Below are 20014 nucleotides of genomic sequence, written 5' to 3' on the forward strand. Positions count from 1 at the left end.
CCGCTTACTCAGGCTTCTTTTTTTTTTTTTTTTGTTCCATTAAGGAAACATTTTTGTATGTTCTATAGTGTCAGCTTGACATTATTGATTTTTGAACAAACTCACTTATATTGTCCAGAATTCCAAACATGTCTCCATTAGGAATAAAATTGTAGCTAATGGAAAATACAGCTGAGGCCATTCTTCTCTGGTCTTTTTTTATTTTATTTTTTACTCGGGTCCCTTTTTCTTGTCTACATCTACTCCAGTATCCCATCTTGGCAGATACCCCCCTCATCTGCCCACCCCCAAATTCTGCGTGTAAAACAGGCAATCAGAAAACTCCATATTGAAGAAAGACAGAATCTTTTACTCCGTTTCCCCTCCTGTACCCTTTCTCTTTCTCCTGTTGTTCATTTCAAATATGTGGAAATGGTACATATGTGTAAGGCATTTGTCCCTGCTTCCGGCAGACATGATCATAGATGCCAGACCTGTTATTTGTACCAACCGGTTGACAGCTTTAATGTTGAAATCCTGTTATTTATTTGTTTTTGATCAACTATTATGGGACTGTTAATAGAAACTGATGTGCACAGGGATGATACTCAGTTGTCTCTTTAGAAAAAACATAGATGCTGCAGGTGTGATGGCTTTACCAGTTAAGATCAGTTTTGGTATCCTTTTGGTTTTAAGTGAATGAACGGACTACATGATCATTTAAAAACAGTTATCTTTGAATCACAAACAAATATATGTTTGCAGAAAACTAGCAAAACATAGGAAAGGACAGTCTGAACGATAATAGTATCTCGGCACCAGATATGACCAATGCTAATATTCTAGAGTATCTACTTCCAGTCACATCTGTTATGTACAAATACCTGTTGGTATAGTCATATTTATAAACAACGGATCGTGTTTCCTCAGAGCTAGCCACGTTGTCAGAGTTGAGGGCACAGTCTTCCAGGTGAGTGAGTATGCTGCAGACTTCCAGCACCAGGTACAGAATCTGGGAGGTTCTCCATTCCACTCTCCTGACTGATGCTTAGTTGGAGGCCTCGCAGAACTCATTGAAAGTTGTTATGCTCACAGTTTATTACTAAGAGGGGATACAGTAAAAAAAAAAAAAAAATCAGCTCGAGTAAGAGACGCAGGGCAGACCCTGGGATGCAGGATGGCATTGTCCTCAGGACATGTTACCCCCTGGTATAGGTATATGACAACCAGGGGAGCTCACACTGGGGTGCAGGGGTTTTATTGGGAATCAGTTATGTAGGCATGGTTGGTTCATGGGTTGTCCACGTGGTTGAATTCAGCTTCCGGGTTGGTTGATACCCTGTGACCCCAAGCCCCCACCTGAAATCACAGGGTTCGTCTTCCTGGCAAGGCCCACTGATAGACCGTCAGGTCTTTCACCTTTAACAGAGGCAGGCATTCCAGTCAGGTGTGCAGGTGTGACAGCGATGCTCTCCCAGAAGCCAAGGGCAAAGGCCGCACTTCTCTCTGGGGAAAGTCAAAATCTTTATGATGTAATATACATCTTTTGAACTTCGTTGTTGTTTGTTGTTGTTGTTGTTGTTCTTTTAATTTTCATCATTTACATTCCTTGCTTTTAGAAACTGAGATCCTTTCTCTTTCCTAGGGCCTTAGGAAAGAAACCCTGTGGAAAGCATCTTTGCAAAATAACCTTAGTGCTTCTCATGTCAAATAGGCAGCACGCATTTTAAAGAGTTTTGACACACTGTGCCAAGTGGTCCTTAGGAAAGTTTCTCCAGATCTGGATCCACACCAGTGGGGTATGAGGAGTGTCTGTTTGGGGGTTTCTTTGCCAAACTTAAACAATCTTTGCTGATTCCATAGACAAAATACCTCCAATTCTTATGTATTTGTTATTATTGAGGTTGACTCTTGTTGTCTACCTATAATTTGTACCATTTTGTGTGTGTGAATTGACTTTACTTGATTTAGATGAGTAAAAAAAGCTAAATATTCTCAAAAACTAAAGGAAACTTTTAAATGTGCAATAGGCTATTAAGTTATTTGCAGTGTACGCAAGAGGCAAGTATTCCTAATCCTTTACTGACATCTTTTGAATCCGTTTTAAAATTAGGGACATCCCACTAGCTACCAGTTCCTTCCTCTAGATTCATACTTAGAGCTTACAGTTTAGGGTCGTGATTTTTACCAATGTATTAACTAGATTTTCTCTCCCATTCTGTTTGAAGTGACTTAGGAAATATAAAATATTTCTACTTTGACTTTAAAATCCAGAAAGGGAGGAGGTAGAAAATAAACATGTAGTAAATACCTCATCTTCTAACTGAGCCAGTGTATACAATTGCATTGATTTGGAGTGAGAGGCAAAGTAAAATTCATAAAAATTTAAACATAATCAGTAACAGGATACAAACAGAACGAACAGTATTTAAATTCTTCCTAGACGGGCAAGAGAAAAGAATTTAAGGAGCCTAGCAAGAGTAATAACGGAATGGGGAAACAATTCTAAAAATTACAAAATACTTCACTGTTAACTAAAAGAAAAATAGCCTCAGCTTTGATATTTGAAATAAATATTAAGCATGTTGGCAATAAAAATGTGAGGAAAAAGTTGAGTTGAAGGCAAAAGAGCATATTTGCTAAGAGACCCTATAGCATATTGATTACATACAGAGGTATAAGGAAACTTTATCAGTTATACCTTTGTGCCAAATTACAGGACATCTAATATCCAAAGCAAACTTTACTGCAGTTGTAGTGGGAAGTTGTTGAAATCTGTTAGTCTCTGATAGATCAAGAAGAAAAAAGTAAATGAGGATATATAGAAAATAATATAACATGATTTAAACATATGTATATTTTGAACCACAAAATAGAGAATATGAGTTACTTTGATACCTTTTTTTTTAATGTTTATGAATTTTGAGAGAGAGGAAAAAAAGCACATGTGTGCGAGCTGGGGAGGCATGGAGAGAGGGAGAGAGAGAGGGAGAGGAGGAGAGACAGAGAGAGAGAGAGATACCAAGCAGGTTTTCTGCTGACCATAGACCTCACGAATCATGAGATCATGACCTGAGCCGAAACCAAGAGTCAGACACTTAACCAACTAGGCTACCCAGACACCCCTGGTATGATAACATCTTAAGTTTCAGAGAGCAGTCAATTAAAAAAAATTAAAACATATTTCTGACCACAACTGTAGTTATACTAGGGATTTATTAATAACGAGATAAATAAGCAGATAACTGTCACCATCCTTAGATATGAAATAAAACAAAGTGTTAATTTTCTCAAAGAGGAAATCGTTACCGCAATTACATATTATTGTCTGGCCTCTGGCCAGTTGGTGTACTCAAAGGCAAATGCCAAACATTTGGTTATTTTATGATTAACAGATTAGCAGTAACAACTAATGTGCACTTTATTAATGTCAGGAAATTACAATAAGGTCAATAAAATTGTTCTAAGACAAAAAAGGAAAGTAAATATAGATTAAATAGAAAAGGAAAGTAAATATAGATTAAATAGAAATTAAGAAAATAGAAAACATTAAAATTATTTTTTCATATTTGAAAATTTGAAATAGGAAAAGTAATAGTACCTATCTCTTCAAATTGTGAGGACTAAGTAGTATAAGTATAAAACTCTTAGAGCCTGATGGGGCGCCTGGGTGGCTTAGTCGGTTAAGCGTCCGACTTTCGCTTAGGTCATGATCTCACGGTTCGTGGGTTCGAGCCCCGCGTCAGGCTCTGTGCTGACTGCCAGCTCGGAGCCTGGAGCCTGTTTCAGTCTGTGACACCCTCTCTCTCTGGCCCTCCCCTGCTCACGCTGTCTCTCTCTCTCTCCTAGAAATAAATAAAACATTAAAAAAAAAAAATTAAAAAAAAAAACTCTTAGAGCCTGATGCGTAATAAGCATATAGTAAATGTTAATTTATTAGTAGTGGTTGTAGTAGTGTCATTAGTGTTATTAAAATATGAAAACAATAAAAGGTAAAATAAAAACATTTTTAGCACTAACAATATGAAATGCAGTATTTTCTGGGAAAATCTAGATGACCAGAATAGAACAAGAACTTTCAAGTTGCTTGACAGTTATGGGGAGCAAAACATAATCTAAGAAAGAAATCTTTGATGGTATTGACCCTAGATGTTTTCATGGGCAAGTTCTTCTTCATTTTATTTTAAAATTTTTAATGTTTATTTTTATTGTGAAGAACAGGTTTACAAAGCACATAAAATGTGCAGTAAAACAAATAGTTATAAAAAATAAACAGTCACGTAACTAACATTCTGGAGAATAGACCATGTGACCTACATTCTCTCCATGGCACCCCCTCACAGTTTCCTTAGCGGGACCCCACTGCACTGACCTTCATAGTTAAAATTGCTAACCTTTTCCTTGCCATTTTCTGCCCTCTCTGTGTACCACCTATCCACTATCTTGGAATTTTGCGAGGTTTTTTAATGTTTATTTTTTGAGAGAGCGAGTGTGAGCTGGCGAGGGACAGAGAGGGAGACTGAGAATCCGAAGCAGGCTCCATGCTGTTAGTGCAGAGCTCGAGGACGCGGGGTTGAAACTCAGCAGCTCACGAGTCTCTGAGATCATGACCTGAGCCAAAACCAAGAGTTGGACACTTAACTGACTGAGCCACCCAGGCGCCCTTGCCCATTTTGTATGTTGTGTGAATGGAATCTCATTATACATATCAGGAACGAGAAAAGGATGCTCACTGCATTACTGTTCCCAGAATACAACAAAAGTATCCAATTTTACTTAGAGACAGTAAAGAAGGCCTAATAAATGGAGAAATGCTCCAGGTTTGTGGATTACAAGAGTCAATACTGTAAAGATCTCAAAGGGAAAACGTTCAACATTTCACCATTAAGTAAGAATGAGGAATTTTTCTCTTTTTATGCCAAGAGTTTTTACCATGAATGGTTGTTGAGTTTGATCACTTTTTGCATCTATTGAGATGATCTTCTGATAGTTCTCATTTCTGTGCTGTTTTTAAAAAATTTTTTAATGTTTATTTAGAGAGCGAAAGAGTGTGAGGGCAGGAGGGGCAGACACAGTATCCACAGCAGGCTCTAGACTCTGAGTTGTCAGCACAGAGTCTGATGCGGGCCTTGAACTCCCAAACCTCAAGACCACGACCTGAGTCGAAGTTGGACATTCAGCTGACTGAGCCACCCAGGCGCCCCCTTATTTACTTTATTGATGCAGAAAATTATAACATATTAATTTCCGTATGTTATAGCAGCCTTAGTATTTCTGGAGTAAACATCCTTTTTCTATATATGCTGACTTTATTAATATTTCCTTTAGATTGTTTCATTTATGCTCATGATTGAGATTCATTTGTACTTTCCCTTTCTCTTAATATCCTTGTTGAGTTTTATTATTACAAGGTTACACAGGTTTGGTGAAATAATTTGGGAAGCATATATTCTGTTCTCTGGAAGAATTTGTGATTGGAGTTTTTTATCCTTCAAACCATCCTTCATGTATTTAATACCATAATGAGTGAGTTTGACAGTAAATGAGATAAATCAGTAAACTGCATAGTAAGGTAGATAGTAGTGAGTGCTATGATGGGGGGAACAAGCAGTGAAGGTGTTGCGATGTTTGGGTGAACGGAATTTTAGATCGCTGGCCAGGTGTCCCTGAGAAGGGGACTCCGAGTTCAGATTTGGCTGAAGCACATTTTGGGTGCAGTCAAACAAGTGCAAAGGCTCGAAGTCAGGGCAACAGCAAGAAGGCCCTCATGGCTGGCGGAGAGAGAACGAGGCAGGGCCGGAGCCAGGCTGTTTAGGATTTTCAAGTCCTAGTGAAAAATTCAGGTTTTATCCTGAGATGGGAGTTTATGGGAGGATTTTAAAAAAGGAATGACATTATCCGATCAGCCATGAACTGTCAGTTTTTGAGAACAGACTAGTGGGAGAGTTAGGGCAGAAGCATGTCGGCCGGCTAGGAGACCGTTAGGATAATCCAGACAAGAATGATGGTGGCCTGGACCAGGCTGGTGGAAGCAGTCAGTGTCTGGGTAAATTTGGTGTAAGAGATGGCCAGAATTGCTGACAGACACACAGCAGCGTGTGAAAGAAAAACAGAAGTCAAGAATGGCTCCAAGGTTTTTTGTCCTGACAGCCAGAAGAATGTAGTCCTTGACTGAGATGAGGAAAGCATTAAAAAGGGCCCTTTCCTAAGAGAGTCTTCAGGATCTTGGGTCTGGATATGCTTTAGTTGACATGCCTGTTGGGCATCCAAGTCCATTGTTCTGAAATAGGGAGAGGCCCAGTCTAGAGCTGCAATTCAGGAGTCCGTTCATGGCTGGGAAGGAAATAACCAAAGGAACAAATCAAATAGAGATGTGTCAGAAGAGCTGCCAGACTGAACCATGAAATACAGAAATCAGGAGACTGGGAGACAAAGAGGCAAGCAAAAAAACATTTTTAGCATTCGTTTATTTTTGAGAGAGAGAGAGAAAGGGGGAGAGCCAGCCTGGGAGGGTCTGAGAGAGAGGGAGACAGGATTCAAGGTGGGCTCTGTGCTGAGAGCTAGAAATTTAGAAGGCAAACCAGACAAGTATGGTGTCCTGGAAGCAGTTAGCAGCAGTGTCCCATGCCCACATTAGGTAAAGTAGGCTAGGCGTGAACAGTGACCACTGTGTTTAGTAACATGAGGGTCATTTCCTCTTAAACTTCACATGGAAGTTGAGAAAAGCCAAGGAAAGTGAAGAATTGTGACTGGGTCTTGCCTCTTACCACATAGGAGAACATATTATGTACGTTATAATTAAGTCAGTGGTAAATTGATCTAGCCATGGACAGAGGAGACCGCAATTGAAAACCGACAGGGTCATCTCAGTGTTGGTAAATATTCATTGTACGGCAGACCTAGTTCTCTTCAGGTGAAGGATGGATTATTTAATGGGGCCAGCCCAACTGGATATCCTTTTGGAAGAAAATGAGTCCTCAAAGGATTAAATACTTAAGCATTAGAAATAAGAGATAAAACAATAGCCATCTTGCAGTAAAAAGGGGAGAAAAAAAGAGGAGACCACATACAGTGTCTGGGTGAGGCATTGTACCCTGACCTCATGCCCTAAACATAAAAGGGAAATTAACCAGAAACCAACACACACATTCACAGAACAATGAGTGAGAGCTGCGAACAAACTCAGCTGCTTGAGCACGTTAATTAGCCGACAGACTTAAGAAAAACGCTTACGTTTATTAGCGGTTGGGGAAATAATAAATATTGATCATTGGCAGAAAAAAAATAAACGCATTTCTGTTGCTCTCAGTGATGTGAGGGAAAGAGGATCTTCGTGCCTCGTAGGTCTGATTTTCCTCATAATATTGTCACTGTGGATTCTCCTCCGGAAGAAACAGGTTGTAAGGAAAAGCTTGGCTCATTGCTGCCCAGCCACTGAGAAGTACTGGGGCTCCGGACAGCTCACAGACCCTTGAGGCCTCCTTTTCCTTACTGTGTGGGGGTCACGACCATCGTAGGCCGGCTGCCTTCCCCTGAGGAGCAGCTAACGTGTGTGGCCAAGTGTTTGGAAGCGATACGCTAGGACTCCAGTGAGACTGGCACGGTACCAGAGTCCAAGAAGAAAATCCCATACGTTTTGACATGTATATGGGAAGAAAAAACTACTTACTGTCAGTTGTCGTAAAGAAGGGCTTACGAAGAAGGATCACGTTCGGCATTGGGGCTTAGTTTTGCAGTCCTGGAACAGCACCGTCGCCATGATGAAAATGTTCTATGATTCGTGTGCCTTCTGGACAGTAGGCGCTGGTCACACGTGGCAGTTAACACTTGGCATCTGTCAGCACAGCCGAGAAGTGAAATTTTTATTTTAATTTAACCTTCTATACAAACAGCCACATGTGGATGCTACTGTTTTGGACCGGACAGGAAACCTTGGTGTTGATCAGGCTACATGCACCTATTAAATTATAACTTGAGATAGATTACAACCAAATGCCAAATAAATTACAATTGGGGGATATGGGATTTATATTTGCCAAGAGTAAAATGGGTATTAAAATGTTGGTTGTGGGGCGCCTGGGTGGCTCAGTTGCTTAAGTGTCCAACTCTTGATTTCAGCGCAGGTCACGATCTCACAGTTCATGAGATAGAGCCTTGCGTTGGGCTCCATGCTCAGCATGGAGCCTGCTTGGGATTCTCTCCCTCTCTGTCTGTCTGCCTATCCCCCAAAATAGATAAACTTTGAGAAAAAAATGACGAGCAAAAGATGAGAATTGAGGAACTAGTAACAGAAGATACTCTAGGAGGAAAGCATTTATCCAAAGAAGATTGGTTTTCTGTATTCCTTGCTGCCTATCACAGCATTCCCTTTACAGGACACCTGTCCCCTGGTCTCAGGGTCAGATCCCTGGCTTGTCTCTACTGTGATTCTTGTCCATGGGCTTCGGTTTATTCTTCTGTCAAAAGGATCAGCTTTTCAGTCTTCAAGATCTTTTCCTCTTTTGACATTCTAGGAATTTGTAAGGAGATAGGTTGTTTTTCAAAGATTACATTTTATAGGTGGTGTTGCTTGTGTGTGATCGAGATGGGGAAAGATTTTGGGGTTAGCCGTCTCCTCCTGGGACCGGGGAGTTTCTCTCACCATCATCATTCGGTGAGTGGGTGGTCTTCTGAGGTCTGGGAGTCTCGCTCTGCCATGACCTTTGCTTACTAGCTCTGAGATACTTTCCACTGAGAAAGGAACATCCCATTTTGTGTATTTCCATTTGTTCTCATCAACAAGCCAGCTTATCTTCAGGTTAGATACCTGAAAACCTAATCTGCAGACTTCTGTCATAACTGAGGAAGACTTACTTTTCTCTCCATGGTTAGTTTGTTCTATCATGTTTTGTGTAAAATAACTGGAAACTGCAATTATTTAAGAAGGAAAACAGGGGCGCCTGGGTGGCTTAGTCGGTTAAGCGTCCGACTTTTCGCTTAGGTCATGATCTCATGGTTGGTGGGTTCGAGCCCCGCGTCGGGCTCTGTGCTGACTGCCAGCTCAGAGCCTTGAGCCTGTTTCAGTCTGTGACTCCCTCTCTCTCTGACCCTCCCCTGTTCACGCTGTCTCTCTCTCTCTCTCTCCTAGAAATTAAAAAAAATTAAAAAAAAGAAGGAAAACAAAAGCTGGCCATTTTTTACTATTGTCAACATTTACCATTTTTAAAATAATTTTTTTAATGTTTATTTTTGAAAGCGAGAGAGTGAGAGAGACAGACAGCATGAATGGGGGAGAGGCAGAGAGAGAGGGAGACACAGAATCTGAAGCAGGCTCCAGGCTCTGAGCTGTCAGCACACAGTCTGATGCAGGACTTGAACTCACAAACCATGAGATCATGACCTGAGCCGAAGTCAGATGTTTAACCAACGGAGCTACCCATGCGCCCCCAACATTTACCAATTTTGACTTCTATTAGAAATCTACCTATATGAATACTGTAGTAAGTAAACAGTTGTCTTCATAGAGAACCAGAAAGCTGTGAAAAAGAGTAAAAGTCCAGTTGGGTATTTACACTTGGGAAAATACATCCAAAGTAGAATGCCTGTGTTCGGTCTTCACAGAATTTTTAAATTTGAGATTACTGGAAAGAATAGGAAGAACAAATTAGGGAATATCAACTAGACCCTGTGGATTTCCCTCCAGAAAGTACTAAGCATGAAATACGAATACGAAGTTGATTCAGTGATTTGTGAGAAAAGCACAAATAAAGTGGCTGGTGAACCGAACTAAAACAGTGAACATTTTTCTTTATGTCTTGATTTTTTATTTTGGCTTTTGTTGTGTTCTTTGGGAAGAAATTTTAGGAGTGTGGAATAAATAGAACGGAACAAATAAATAGACATGTAACCTGTAACGAAAATAACATCTTAGTTGGGACTTCAAGCACGTGAAACACATAATTTTGAGGAAATCTTCATCCGTGTGTGAGACCAAAGCACTTTGTCACCATTTTCACCTGCAAAAACCATGTGTTGCATTCCTGCGTCTAAACTAAGAGATGATTTATTATCACTTCAGCGGTTATGAAGAGCCAAGGCATTTGGTTGTTGATAGGTATTTTCCTGAAGTTTCACATGTTTGTTTGTTTGTTTGTTTTTAATAGAGTCCCGTGAAGATAAATCAGATTAGCCTGGACGAAAGTGGAGAGCACATGGGTGTGTGTTCCGAGGACGGCAAGGTACGGCAGCGACGTGCGTGGTGTCGGGAGCCGTCTGAGGGCTGGGCTGTCCCCCAGCTCAGGCGCCTGCCGCACCCCTGCCCTAGGAGAGCCCAAATTCTTCTTTTTGGGTATTGGACCTGCTTCCGATTGCTCATAATTAAAGTAAAATATATTTTGCACAAATGTGCCTTAGGAAAAGTAATTACAAGAATGTCAATAATGTAACCAGTATTAAGCTGATTAACAGCTGTGGCAGGGCGCCGTGTCACCTTAATCATTATCCCTGTGCCACTTACACTTCAGTGACAGGTCTGCAGTTCCTGCAAGACAGTAGCTTAATGCCTTTCTGCCATAAATCCACAAAATTGGATTTTGTGGGTATGATTTCTGTGGGCTGGTGGTTTTCATTTCCACACAAGTTATGAATGTTTCTCTTGAATTATAGAATCTTTTGATAAGCAATCATAGTTTATCAGAAGAATAAAGCGTCTTACAATGGCCACATTAAATAAATGTAAAATCAATATATGTACAGTTTTCTAAAAACCTGGCACCCACTTCCTCAACCGAGGACATACATCATTTGTGCGGGTGTAACTAACAATTATCAGTGCCTCCTGCTTGTGTTGAGCTGTGACATTTAGTGGCTGCGGTGATTGATTTTCCAGTTATAAGAATGTCTTTTTTGTTTTTCAGTCGATGGAAGTCTTTTCTAATGTTGGTCCGCAATGATAACATTCTCATGCACCATGTATTTAAGCTACTCTCCTAAAATAAGAGTTTCAGAAGAAAGTACGCAAAGAGCCCTTCCAGAATCTTCCATGTTCCTGACCGAGTAGAGTGCAATTTCCTAATCTGACTTTGTATTTTTACATGACCTAAATTCAGTGGGTCATTAAGATGAGTAAATGAAAAACCATGTACTCCACGTAAAAAATTTATACCCATTTAATCTATTAACAAAAGAAAAATGAAGTCCTCTGGATACACAAGAATGCATTTTACATGCCCAAGTTTAATGTTGCCCAAAGAGTCTTTTGAAACAGTAATCAAAATGCTGTGCTTTCCAAAGAGCATGGTCAGATTTTGCACTACTTTCTAAAATTCTGTGGTCAGCTAGATTGTCACAGAGTTGAGGGAAGAGTCGGTATGTACGGAAATTGAGAATTATCCAAACTGTTGAAACCTTTTTACATTCATGGATTTGTACAGAAAAATCAACTTTATTTTATTCTCTTAAAACAAAACAGCACAAAAAAGTCCTTGTGGACAATTTAATTGAACGGATTTGGTTGAAAGAAAACATTGATTTTCCAAATTGAAAAAAAAGATTTTTATTATAATACGTCATCAAGGAATTTTCAAAGCTTTAAATGTTGAAGAATTACTCTCTGTGGCAGAGTGAGATATTTTAATTCTGTCTGGTGGATAATGACCCTCAGATATCATCTGGTACACTTCTTGGCAAATACCTTTAATCTCATGTTAGTACTGTTCCTTACTGTCATAGTTTGGTATTGACCCAGGATACATTAAAAAAAATTTTTTTTAATGTTTATTTTTAAGAAAGAGCATGTGGGTGGTCGGGGGTAGGGAGTGGGCACAGAGAGGGAGACACAGAATCAGAAACAGGCTCCAGGCTCTGAGCTGTCAGCACAGAGCCCTACACGGGCCCGAACCCACGAACTGCGAGATCATGACCTGAACAGAAGTCAGCCGCTTAACCGACTGAGCCACCCAGCTGCCCCAACTCAGGATACATTTTTAAATGTATATGTTTCACATATGTTTTATTAGCATAAAACTGAAAATAAATCAGCATTAATAAAGTTGAAAATAGATCTTTTGGCACACATAATTTATGTAAGCTAGCCAGTATTGTGAAAATTGAGCAGCTAAGTTAGAATGATCTGGCAAAGTGGTGAGTAATGATAAACACATAAAGGTTATTACAAAGATAAACTGAAGATATCTAGATCTAATACATCTTTATATGGCCGGTGTGGTTTTTCTTTCTTTAGTATATTAAGACCCCCTGATAAAAATATGTCACCTTCATTCATAAATTAGAATCAATTAAGTGTAGAGTGCAGGGTGGAGATACTTTCTCTTAAAATTTTGGAGATATTGTTCCCTTTTATCTGACCTTTATTTTTGTGGACATGTCTAAGGCTAGCATACTTTTGTTCTTTCACGAAACCTTTTTAATTTTTTTTTTTTTTTGTCCTGCCTTGGAGCTTAGACTAATAATAATAACAACAATAAAACAACAGCATCCGGCCCTTGTAGTTCAGTTTGCTAAGTTATGTCTTGTTCGGATCTATTTTCATTAATTTTGTCTGGAACACAGTAAGTCCTCGTGATCCGTATACTGAAGTATTGTTTTCATTTCAGGAAAGTTTACTTCAGTTCTGATTTTGATTATTGCTTCAGTTCCATTTATTTTCATTTCTTCAAAGAAACCCAATAATACTTAGGCTGGAGGCAGTTACCGCACAGAGGCTGGGAGCATGGCGGCATTTCCGCTGTCCTGCGCTGGGCTGGGCGCACTGCTTGGCTCCCCAGTGCCCCCTCTTCCTCAGCTGGGCAGCGGGCCCACCCGGACGTCTGCATGGGGACCTTGTGAGGTGCTGGGTGTACAGCAAGCCCTCCGGATGTATCTTAACTGTTTTTATTGCTAACCATTCACACCTTTTTTAATTTTATTTAAAAAAAATTTTTTTAACATTTATTTTTGAGAGACAGAGGCAGAGTGAGAGCAGAGGAGGGGCAGAGAGGGGGGGAGACACAGAATCCGAAGCAGCTGCAGCCTCTGAGCTGTCAGCACAGAGCCCGACGCAGGGCTCGAACCCACAAACTGTGAGATCATGACCTGAGCCAAAGTCAGATGCTCAACCGACTGAACCATCCGGGTGCCCTAGCTAACCATTCACTCTTTAACCCACTGTAGACTGGCCTTTCCCATCCTGCACTATTTTTTTAAAAATTTTTTAATGTTTATTTTTGAGAGAGAGAGACAGAGAGCGATCGGGTAGGGGCGGAGAGAAAGAGGGAGACGCAGAATCTGAAGCAGGCTGCAGGCTCCGAGCTGTCAGCACAGAGCCCGACATGGGTCTTGAACTAACTCAGGAACCATTAGATCATGACCTGAGCTGAAATCAGGTGCCTAACCCACTGAGCCCCCCAGGTGCCCTCCCCCCGCCCCCCGCATGNCAAGGAAAGAGGATGACTGGATAAGCCCTGTTCACCCTTCTTTTGAAAATATGTAGATTGTAAGGAAAATTGGTCCTGGTGTCTGTCTGTCTGTCTGTCTCTCTCTCTCTCTCACTCACTCTCACACACACACACACACACACACACACACACACGCACACACGCTCACACACACAGAGGTATGTGCTTTCCTTTCTCATTGTTTTTATCCTGCTTCTTTCTCTGCAGTCAGGGGAGACTGTCTGGTCTGTTCCTTTTGCTGATGTGCTTTTATTCCACTATCCACTTTGCCTTAGTAGCGTTTTACTCCATCTTGGATTTTTAATTTTTCTGAAATCTTTCTCTTGCTCCCAGCTCTGTTTTAATATCAGCCAGACATATATTTAATTTTTTCTTTTAAATTTACAACTTCTCGCATGTCTATTTTTTTTTTTTTAATATTTTTATTTTATTTCTAGGAGAGAGAGAGAGAGAGAGACACAGCGTGAGCAGGGGAGGGTCAGAGAGAGAGGGAGACACAGACTCTGAAATAGGCTCCAGGCTCTGAGCTGGCAGTCAGCACAGAGCCCGACGCGGGGCTCGAACCCACGAACCGCGAGATCATGACCTAAGCGAAAGTCGGACGCTTAACCGACTAAGCCACCCAGGCGCCCCAACTTCTCACATGTCTTAGAGTGCCGGGCAGTACAGTCTAGTGGGTAGGAATGGAATTCTGCATGGTAGCCATGTGATTGCAGGTAAGTTTTTGCCTTCTCTCCGGGCCTTAGCCTGCTTCTGCCTCTGTTCAATGGGGATAATGATGGCACCTGCCTCAGTGATTACTAGAAATAAACAAGTTAATACTTGTAAATTGGAATAACATCAGGAACAGAAGAAACACCTAGTAATTGCTAGCTCTCATATCCTGTCTTTCTGCTCCAGACTCATGGAGGCCTTTTCTTTTTATTGAAGTCACCCTGATGGCTTTCTAGTTTCTTTTCTGGTTACTAGTAAACACTCCTGAAAGCATGCTTTATCTCCCTCCGAATCATTGGAATGGTGCTCTGTGATATCCTTTTTATAGACCTCGTGTCCGTTTTGTGTTGCTGGTTTATCCATTCCAGAACAAGGAGAAGAGCTCTTTCTGAATGTGGCTTGGTAAACACATTCTGGGTCTGATTGCTCTGGGCCCAGCCTGTTACCATTTTGGGTAGCTCCACACAGGGGCCTCATGAAAGAGCTTGATTTCCTCTAACCAGAGGGAATCCATTTAAGGCAGCCCCCCCAGGGACATGGGAGCCTCTGCTGTCCTCTCTCCCAGGCCTCTGACACTCTCCGTGGATGGAGAAAATGGAAACCAGCCATCTCTTCTGTGAGGGTCACTTCACCCACCACCCTAGATGCAATGGCAGCTTATGTCTTCATCCCTGTTCGAACTTGACCCGCTACTGTGTGCAAACTGGGGTTTGAGAGAGGCCGTTACCAGGGAAGCACTACCTGGAGGTCGTCTGACCCTCTGGCTGCCTCATTCATGGTTCTCCCACATCAGATGGGTGTTGCCCCGTTTTCTGGTTGACAAATCCGTAGAACTCCACACTCTAGTGGAGAAGAATACACATGTTCCTTACTGTTTTGTGAAGATAGGTTTCCTTTACATCAAACATCTCTTCTGTGGTCTTCATATGGCCACCAAAGAGATGGTCTGGAGTTCAGGAGAAATCTTCCAGACTGCAGTAGATGGTCTAGAAGGCCAAGTGTTCTGGACTTGCTCTTTCTTCATTAGGTATTTTTGTGACTAGTTGGGGGAAGTTGTTGGAGGGTACCATTTTCAAAGGGAGCCCCGCCCTTTTTGACCTTTAATTCTATGATTCTTATTTGGGATGAAATCTTCCTTAAACCCAAAACTTCTAGGCAGACATTAAACAGGCTCCTTTCACAGACAAGCATGATATTCAGCTGACAAGATGGCGGAATAGATCAAGAGGGAGAGAGAAGAGTGAATAAAAACTCTTGGATTTTATTGGCTATCGTAGTATAATTGTGACCCACTAGTTTCGCTTGTCACATTAGTGAAATGAACCAGAACATCGAGGGTTTTACACGTCACCCTGCTTGTCCTGATCAAGTTAGGAGATTTGTCTCGTGAAGTTAGTGTTCTTCCATATTCAAGGAGAAAATACAGTTATTTGACGAAGAGATTATTCAGTTAAACACAGCAGTAGAGACTGACCCCAGAATTCCAGTCTGATCTCTTTTCTGTTGATTCCCCCATATTGGTCCACTATTCCATCTTCAGTATGGGTTCATAATGTTTAAAGGGGCACTTATCCCTGGTAATTCATCATTTAATTTCACCATTAGATTCACAGCCCTGATACTTATCTTCTCATTTACTGATGCCTCAGTCTTTTTCGGTGGGTTCTTACATCATTTATGTGTATCTCATATACTTTTCCCCACAGTAGAAATCACCGAGGGGCGCCTGGATGGCTCAGTCGGTTAAACGCCTGACTTCAGCTCAGCTCACAATCTAGTATTTCATGGGTTTGAGCCTCTTGTTGGGCTCTGTGCTGACAGCTCAGAGCCTAGAGCCTGCTCCATATTCTGCATCTCCCTCTCTCTTTCCCCCCCTCCCCCTCCTGCTCAGTCTCTCTCTCTGAAAAATAAATAAACGTTGGGACACCTGGGTGGCTCAGTCGGTTAAGTGTCCGGCTTCAGCTCAGGTCATGATCTTGCGGTTCATGGGCTCAAGCCCTGTGTCAGGCTCTGTGCTGACAGCTGACTCAGAGCCTGGAGCCTGCTTCCGATTCTGTGTCTCCCTCTCTCTCTCTGACCCTCCCCTGCTCACGCTGTCTCTCTCTCAGAAATAAAAACATTTAAAAAATAAATTAAAAAAAACGTTAAAAAACGACAACAACCCTAACTTTTGTTCTTAAAACCACCCTTAACCTGCTGTAGCCAGAAGGAAGTTTATCCATTTGAATGAATAGTCTGCTCCATTTTGTTTCCGCTTTTTATCACAGACTTGTCTAATTCAGAGTCTGACATTCATCTTTAGTTTGGTAAACATTTGAGGCTTTTGAATGGTATTTTCCTGTTCTACTTTTCGTATACTTTATGTAGAAAGGTCTCTTATTTCCATATTTTAGGTGATCTCCTATAATGTTAGTGTGTAAGAGAATAGGGTTTGAAACACTCTTCTTGCTCTTTATGACCTTGGCCAAGTCTGTTGTTTTTCTGCACACTCCTCTGTTAAGCAGGCATAATGGTGTTTGCTGTCCATACCTCATCATGTTGCTTTAAGGATCAAATGAGGCAGAAAAGGATTTTCAGTGCTAGCTGCATAATTTCAGTTGTGGACCTGCTAAAATACCATTTCAGCCCACCAGCACTGTTTGGTTTATCTAGGGAGGGGTCTGGTCCTTAGTATCCAGGGATCTTAACTGTGGAATAATGATGATTCCCTCTAACCAGTGAGACACAAGGTGGTGGTGGGGCATGCATGCATTTATCATGTCAAGAATACATTCCAAGGGCTACCTCAGGGTAAATCAAATACCCTCTCTGTTACATCGTACTGTGTGCTGTTGTTGGAGCCCAGGTACCATACGTGGCGTATGGTAACATAAAACCAGTCGTCACAAAATGAGGGTCTTGAAGACTTACCTCTTACTGAAGGAATTTGTCACCGACAATTAAATTGTGAGTAAATTTTCCTCTTTGAACTTGCAAAAATGAACCACTCGCAACTTACTAAGATGGAAACCAGAAGAAATCGAAAGTCTGAATAGTTTTATAACTGTTTGAATATTTGAATTCATAATTACTTTCTCACATAGAGCTGTCCAACCTAGATAGCTTCAGCAGTGAATTCTTACAAATTTAAAGAAAAAATACTACAACTCTTCTAGAGACTGGAGACCGAGTGCACACGTCCCAAGTGTTGGGAAATAGTTCCCAGTGCCCCTAACAGCGCCAAGTGTTTGAGCGCCCCTGGGATCTTAAGCCCTATTGGTAAGCGTGTGAATTGATTAGAACCACTTTGTGAAATGGTTTGGCAGTTTATTAAATGTGAGCAGATGTGTAGCCTATGGCAACAAGTCACTTCCTACTTCCGTATACCCTTCATCAGCGTGTACCTAAGTGCACCAAAAAACGGGTAAAGAGTGGTCAGTGCGTGCATCTTATTTATAATAGCCCCAATCTGGAAACAACCCAAATGACCAACAAAAGGCAGATATGTATGTGTTTTGTGTATTCATACGTCGAAATACTATATAGCAATGGCGGAGAACCAGGCACTGCTATATGCAACAGTGTGGACAGAGGCAGCGAGGAAAATGTTGAGTGAAAGAAGCCAGTGAAATAGTTTATGGTTGTATTTGTACAAAATTCAAACACCAGCACAACTTCTCTATGGTGACAGATTTCAGAGTGGCGGTTCATTTTGAGGGTGTTTCTTAATGGAAAGGAACACAGAAGTGCTTCTCAGGTTCTGTTTCTTGATCTGATGGCATCTATAGGGGTATGTCTATGTCGTAAAAGTTTGTCAAGCTGTCAATTTATGACTCGTACCCTTTACAATATGTATATTAACCAGTTTTTAAGGAAACCGCTCAGAAAAGAGATTAAGTATGAACCAAGTACAGTAGTCTTCAGGGTGGTAGTGATAAATAGAAACTTAAATCTTATATATATGTACACTCAGTAGATTCAACGTAAGATTATAAATGAAGTGCGGTTCACCTCATCTCTTGCCCTAATATATGTATGTGTATATATGTACGTATATATACACATATATAAGACTCAAAAAAGAAGTCCCTGTTTCCTTCAGGAAAAGGAAGAAAATAATTCCTTTAGGGATAGCCTATGGGAAGTTCATAAAGGAATATTAATAAACTATTCATAACTATTTCATTTATAAAAGTTGTCATCCCTTTAATAAAACAAATTTGTGGTGAGTAAAGGGAACTGTGTCCATGAGGCGCTTATAAAAACTTAATTGCAGTGGGGTACTCTCACCCTGATAGAATTGTTTTCATTGGATATTTGATAGAGATCACAAGGGCCTTAGATTATTAAATATTCTTTTTTTTTAATCAATAGTATGTGCTCTCACCAACTCAGCAGCCTTCTTTGTTGCCGTCCTGGTGAACTGACAGGATCCATTTTACTTTTTAGGTGCAGGTGTTTGGACTATATTCTGGAGAAGAATTTCATGAGACTTTTGACTGTCCCATTAAAGTAAGTATTCAGTAAATTTTAATTTTTCTGAGGATTTTCTCAACAAAAGCCATAAGGATTATCATACTTTGAATGCTGTCCGTCTTGCATCAATTTCATCAGTGAGCATCTCTTCAGAACTTTGAATGTACTAGACAATATTTCATGGTGTAAAAGAGCACAGGATGTGTCTTATGTGACTGTGATCTCAGGCTGTCCTTAGGAATCTTTCGTTGTAGTGAGGGAGATAATACACACACACACACACACACACACAGTCTGTGATTAAGGACCCAAAGCGGTAAAAAACAATATTAAGGAGTCCAGAGCCTAGAGGAGTCACTTCTAGCTGTTCTTGGTGGTGACAGCTTCACAGGGGGATGGATGTCCGAGTGTCCTTTAACAAATGGACAGGGCAGACAGAGAAGCTGTCTCTCCATGTGGGAGAACGATATAATATAAACAGAGAGGCCATAAAGTTCAAGTTGTATTCAGGAAGTGGCAAAAACGGTCCAGTTGAGATGGCGCATAAAACATGGGCTTGGCAGCAGGGCCCCAGAGGCAGACTGGGGCCGGTTGTATTTTCAGGAGAAGGAATATGGACTCTGGCTGGTAGATAAGGAGAAATTATTGAATGTTTAAGAGCAGAGAAGTGACATAAACTGAGCTAAGCTTAAGGAAAATTAATACGGCGACTATATACAGTAGAGATTGGAGGGCCGATAGGCGCGAGAGGCAGGAGAGACCGTCTTAGATAACAGTCATGGCCCTTAAAGTGACGATTAGAGTTGTTGAAGGGAGAGGTCATTCGTTGTTTTCACTTGTTTATTCAGACACTTATCGATCAACAGGTAAGGGAGAGATAGGATCTGATGTGTGTTTTAGAAAGGCAGCTCTGGCAGAGCGGAGGGTGATCTAAGCAGGAGAGGGATTGCAGACAGAAGGCAGTTTAGAAGCCTCGTGCTGTCCCAGAGACAGGGCGTCACAGCCCAGGGACAGGAGCAGTCAGGCACGCTCAAGGTGGAGTCGATGATGAGAGCGTGGAAAGCCGTTAGGAGGCCGACTTGCAAGCCTCGGGGATGGGTTGCACGGGGCGACGGGAGAGGGAGGAGCTGGTTCTTGCTCCGGCCGTGGTGTGTGTGGCGATGCCATGAGCTCCAGGGAGGGATGAGTTGAGTAAGGACGTTGCTGATTTGGTCTTGGGTTCAGAGAACCGTAGTACCTCTGGTGGAAACGGCACGGAGGTTTTGCAGACAGGAGTGCGGAGCTCAGGGTAGAGACCGGCCCTAAAAACACGAAGTTGATTGCCCTTGTTGCCTAAGATGAAACCGCTGTTCAAGATACCATCCAGGTAACAGCTAACGAGGGGGCAGAGAAGACTGGAAGGCATCCGGACCGGGGGACAGTTGGGTTCTCTC

The 20014-nt window shown here is 41.4% G+C and overlaps 1 protein-coding gene across 1 annotated transcript in view; it reads left to right on the forward strand.

The window, feature by feature from the left end:
* The window catches only part of VPS41 (VPS41 subunit of HOPS complex), a 184738-nt gene that overhangs the window by 72015 nt on the left and 92709 nt on the right, over window positions 1–20014 (forward strand). Inside the window, exons 5-6 of the mRNA XM_077781123.1 lie at window positions 10122–10196; window positions 18555–18617. Of these exons, the coding sequence (XP_077637249.1) occupies window positions 10122–10196; window positions 18555–18617 (138 nt within the window). The remainder of the gene's footprint in view (window positions 1–10121; window positions 10197–18554; window positions 18618–20014) is intronic.

This window comes from Crocuta crocuta, unplaced genomic scaffold (assembly GCF_008692635.1).
Source record: "Crocuta crocuta isolate KB4526 unplaced genomic scaffold, BGI_CrCroc_1.0 scaffold108, whole genome shotgun sequence".
Lineage (NCBI taxonomy): Eukaryota > Metazoa > Chordata > Mammalia > Carnivora > Hyaenidae > Crocuta > Crocuta crocuta.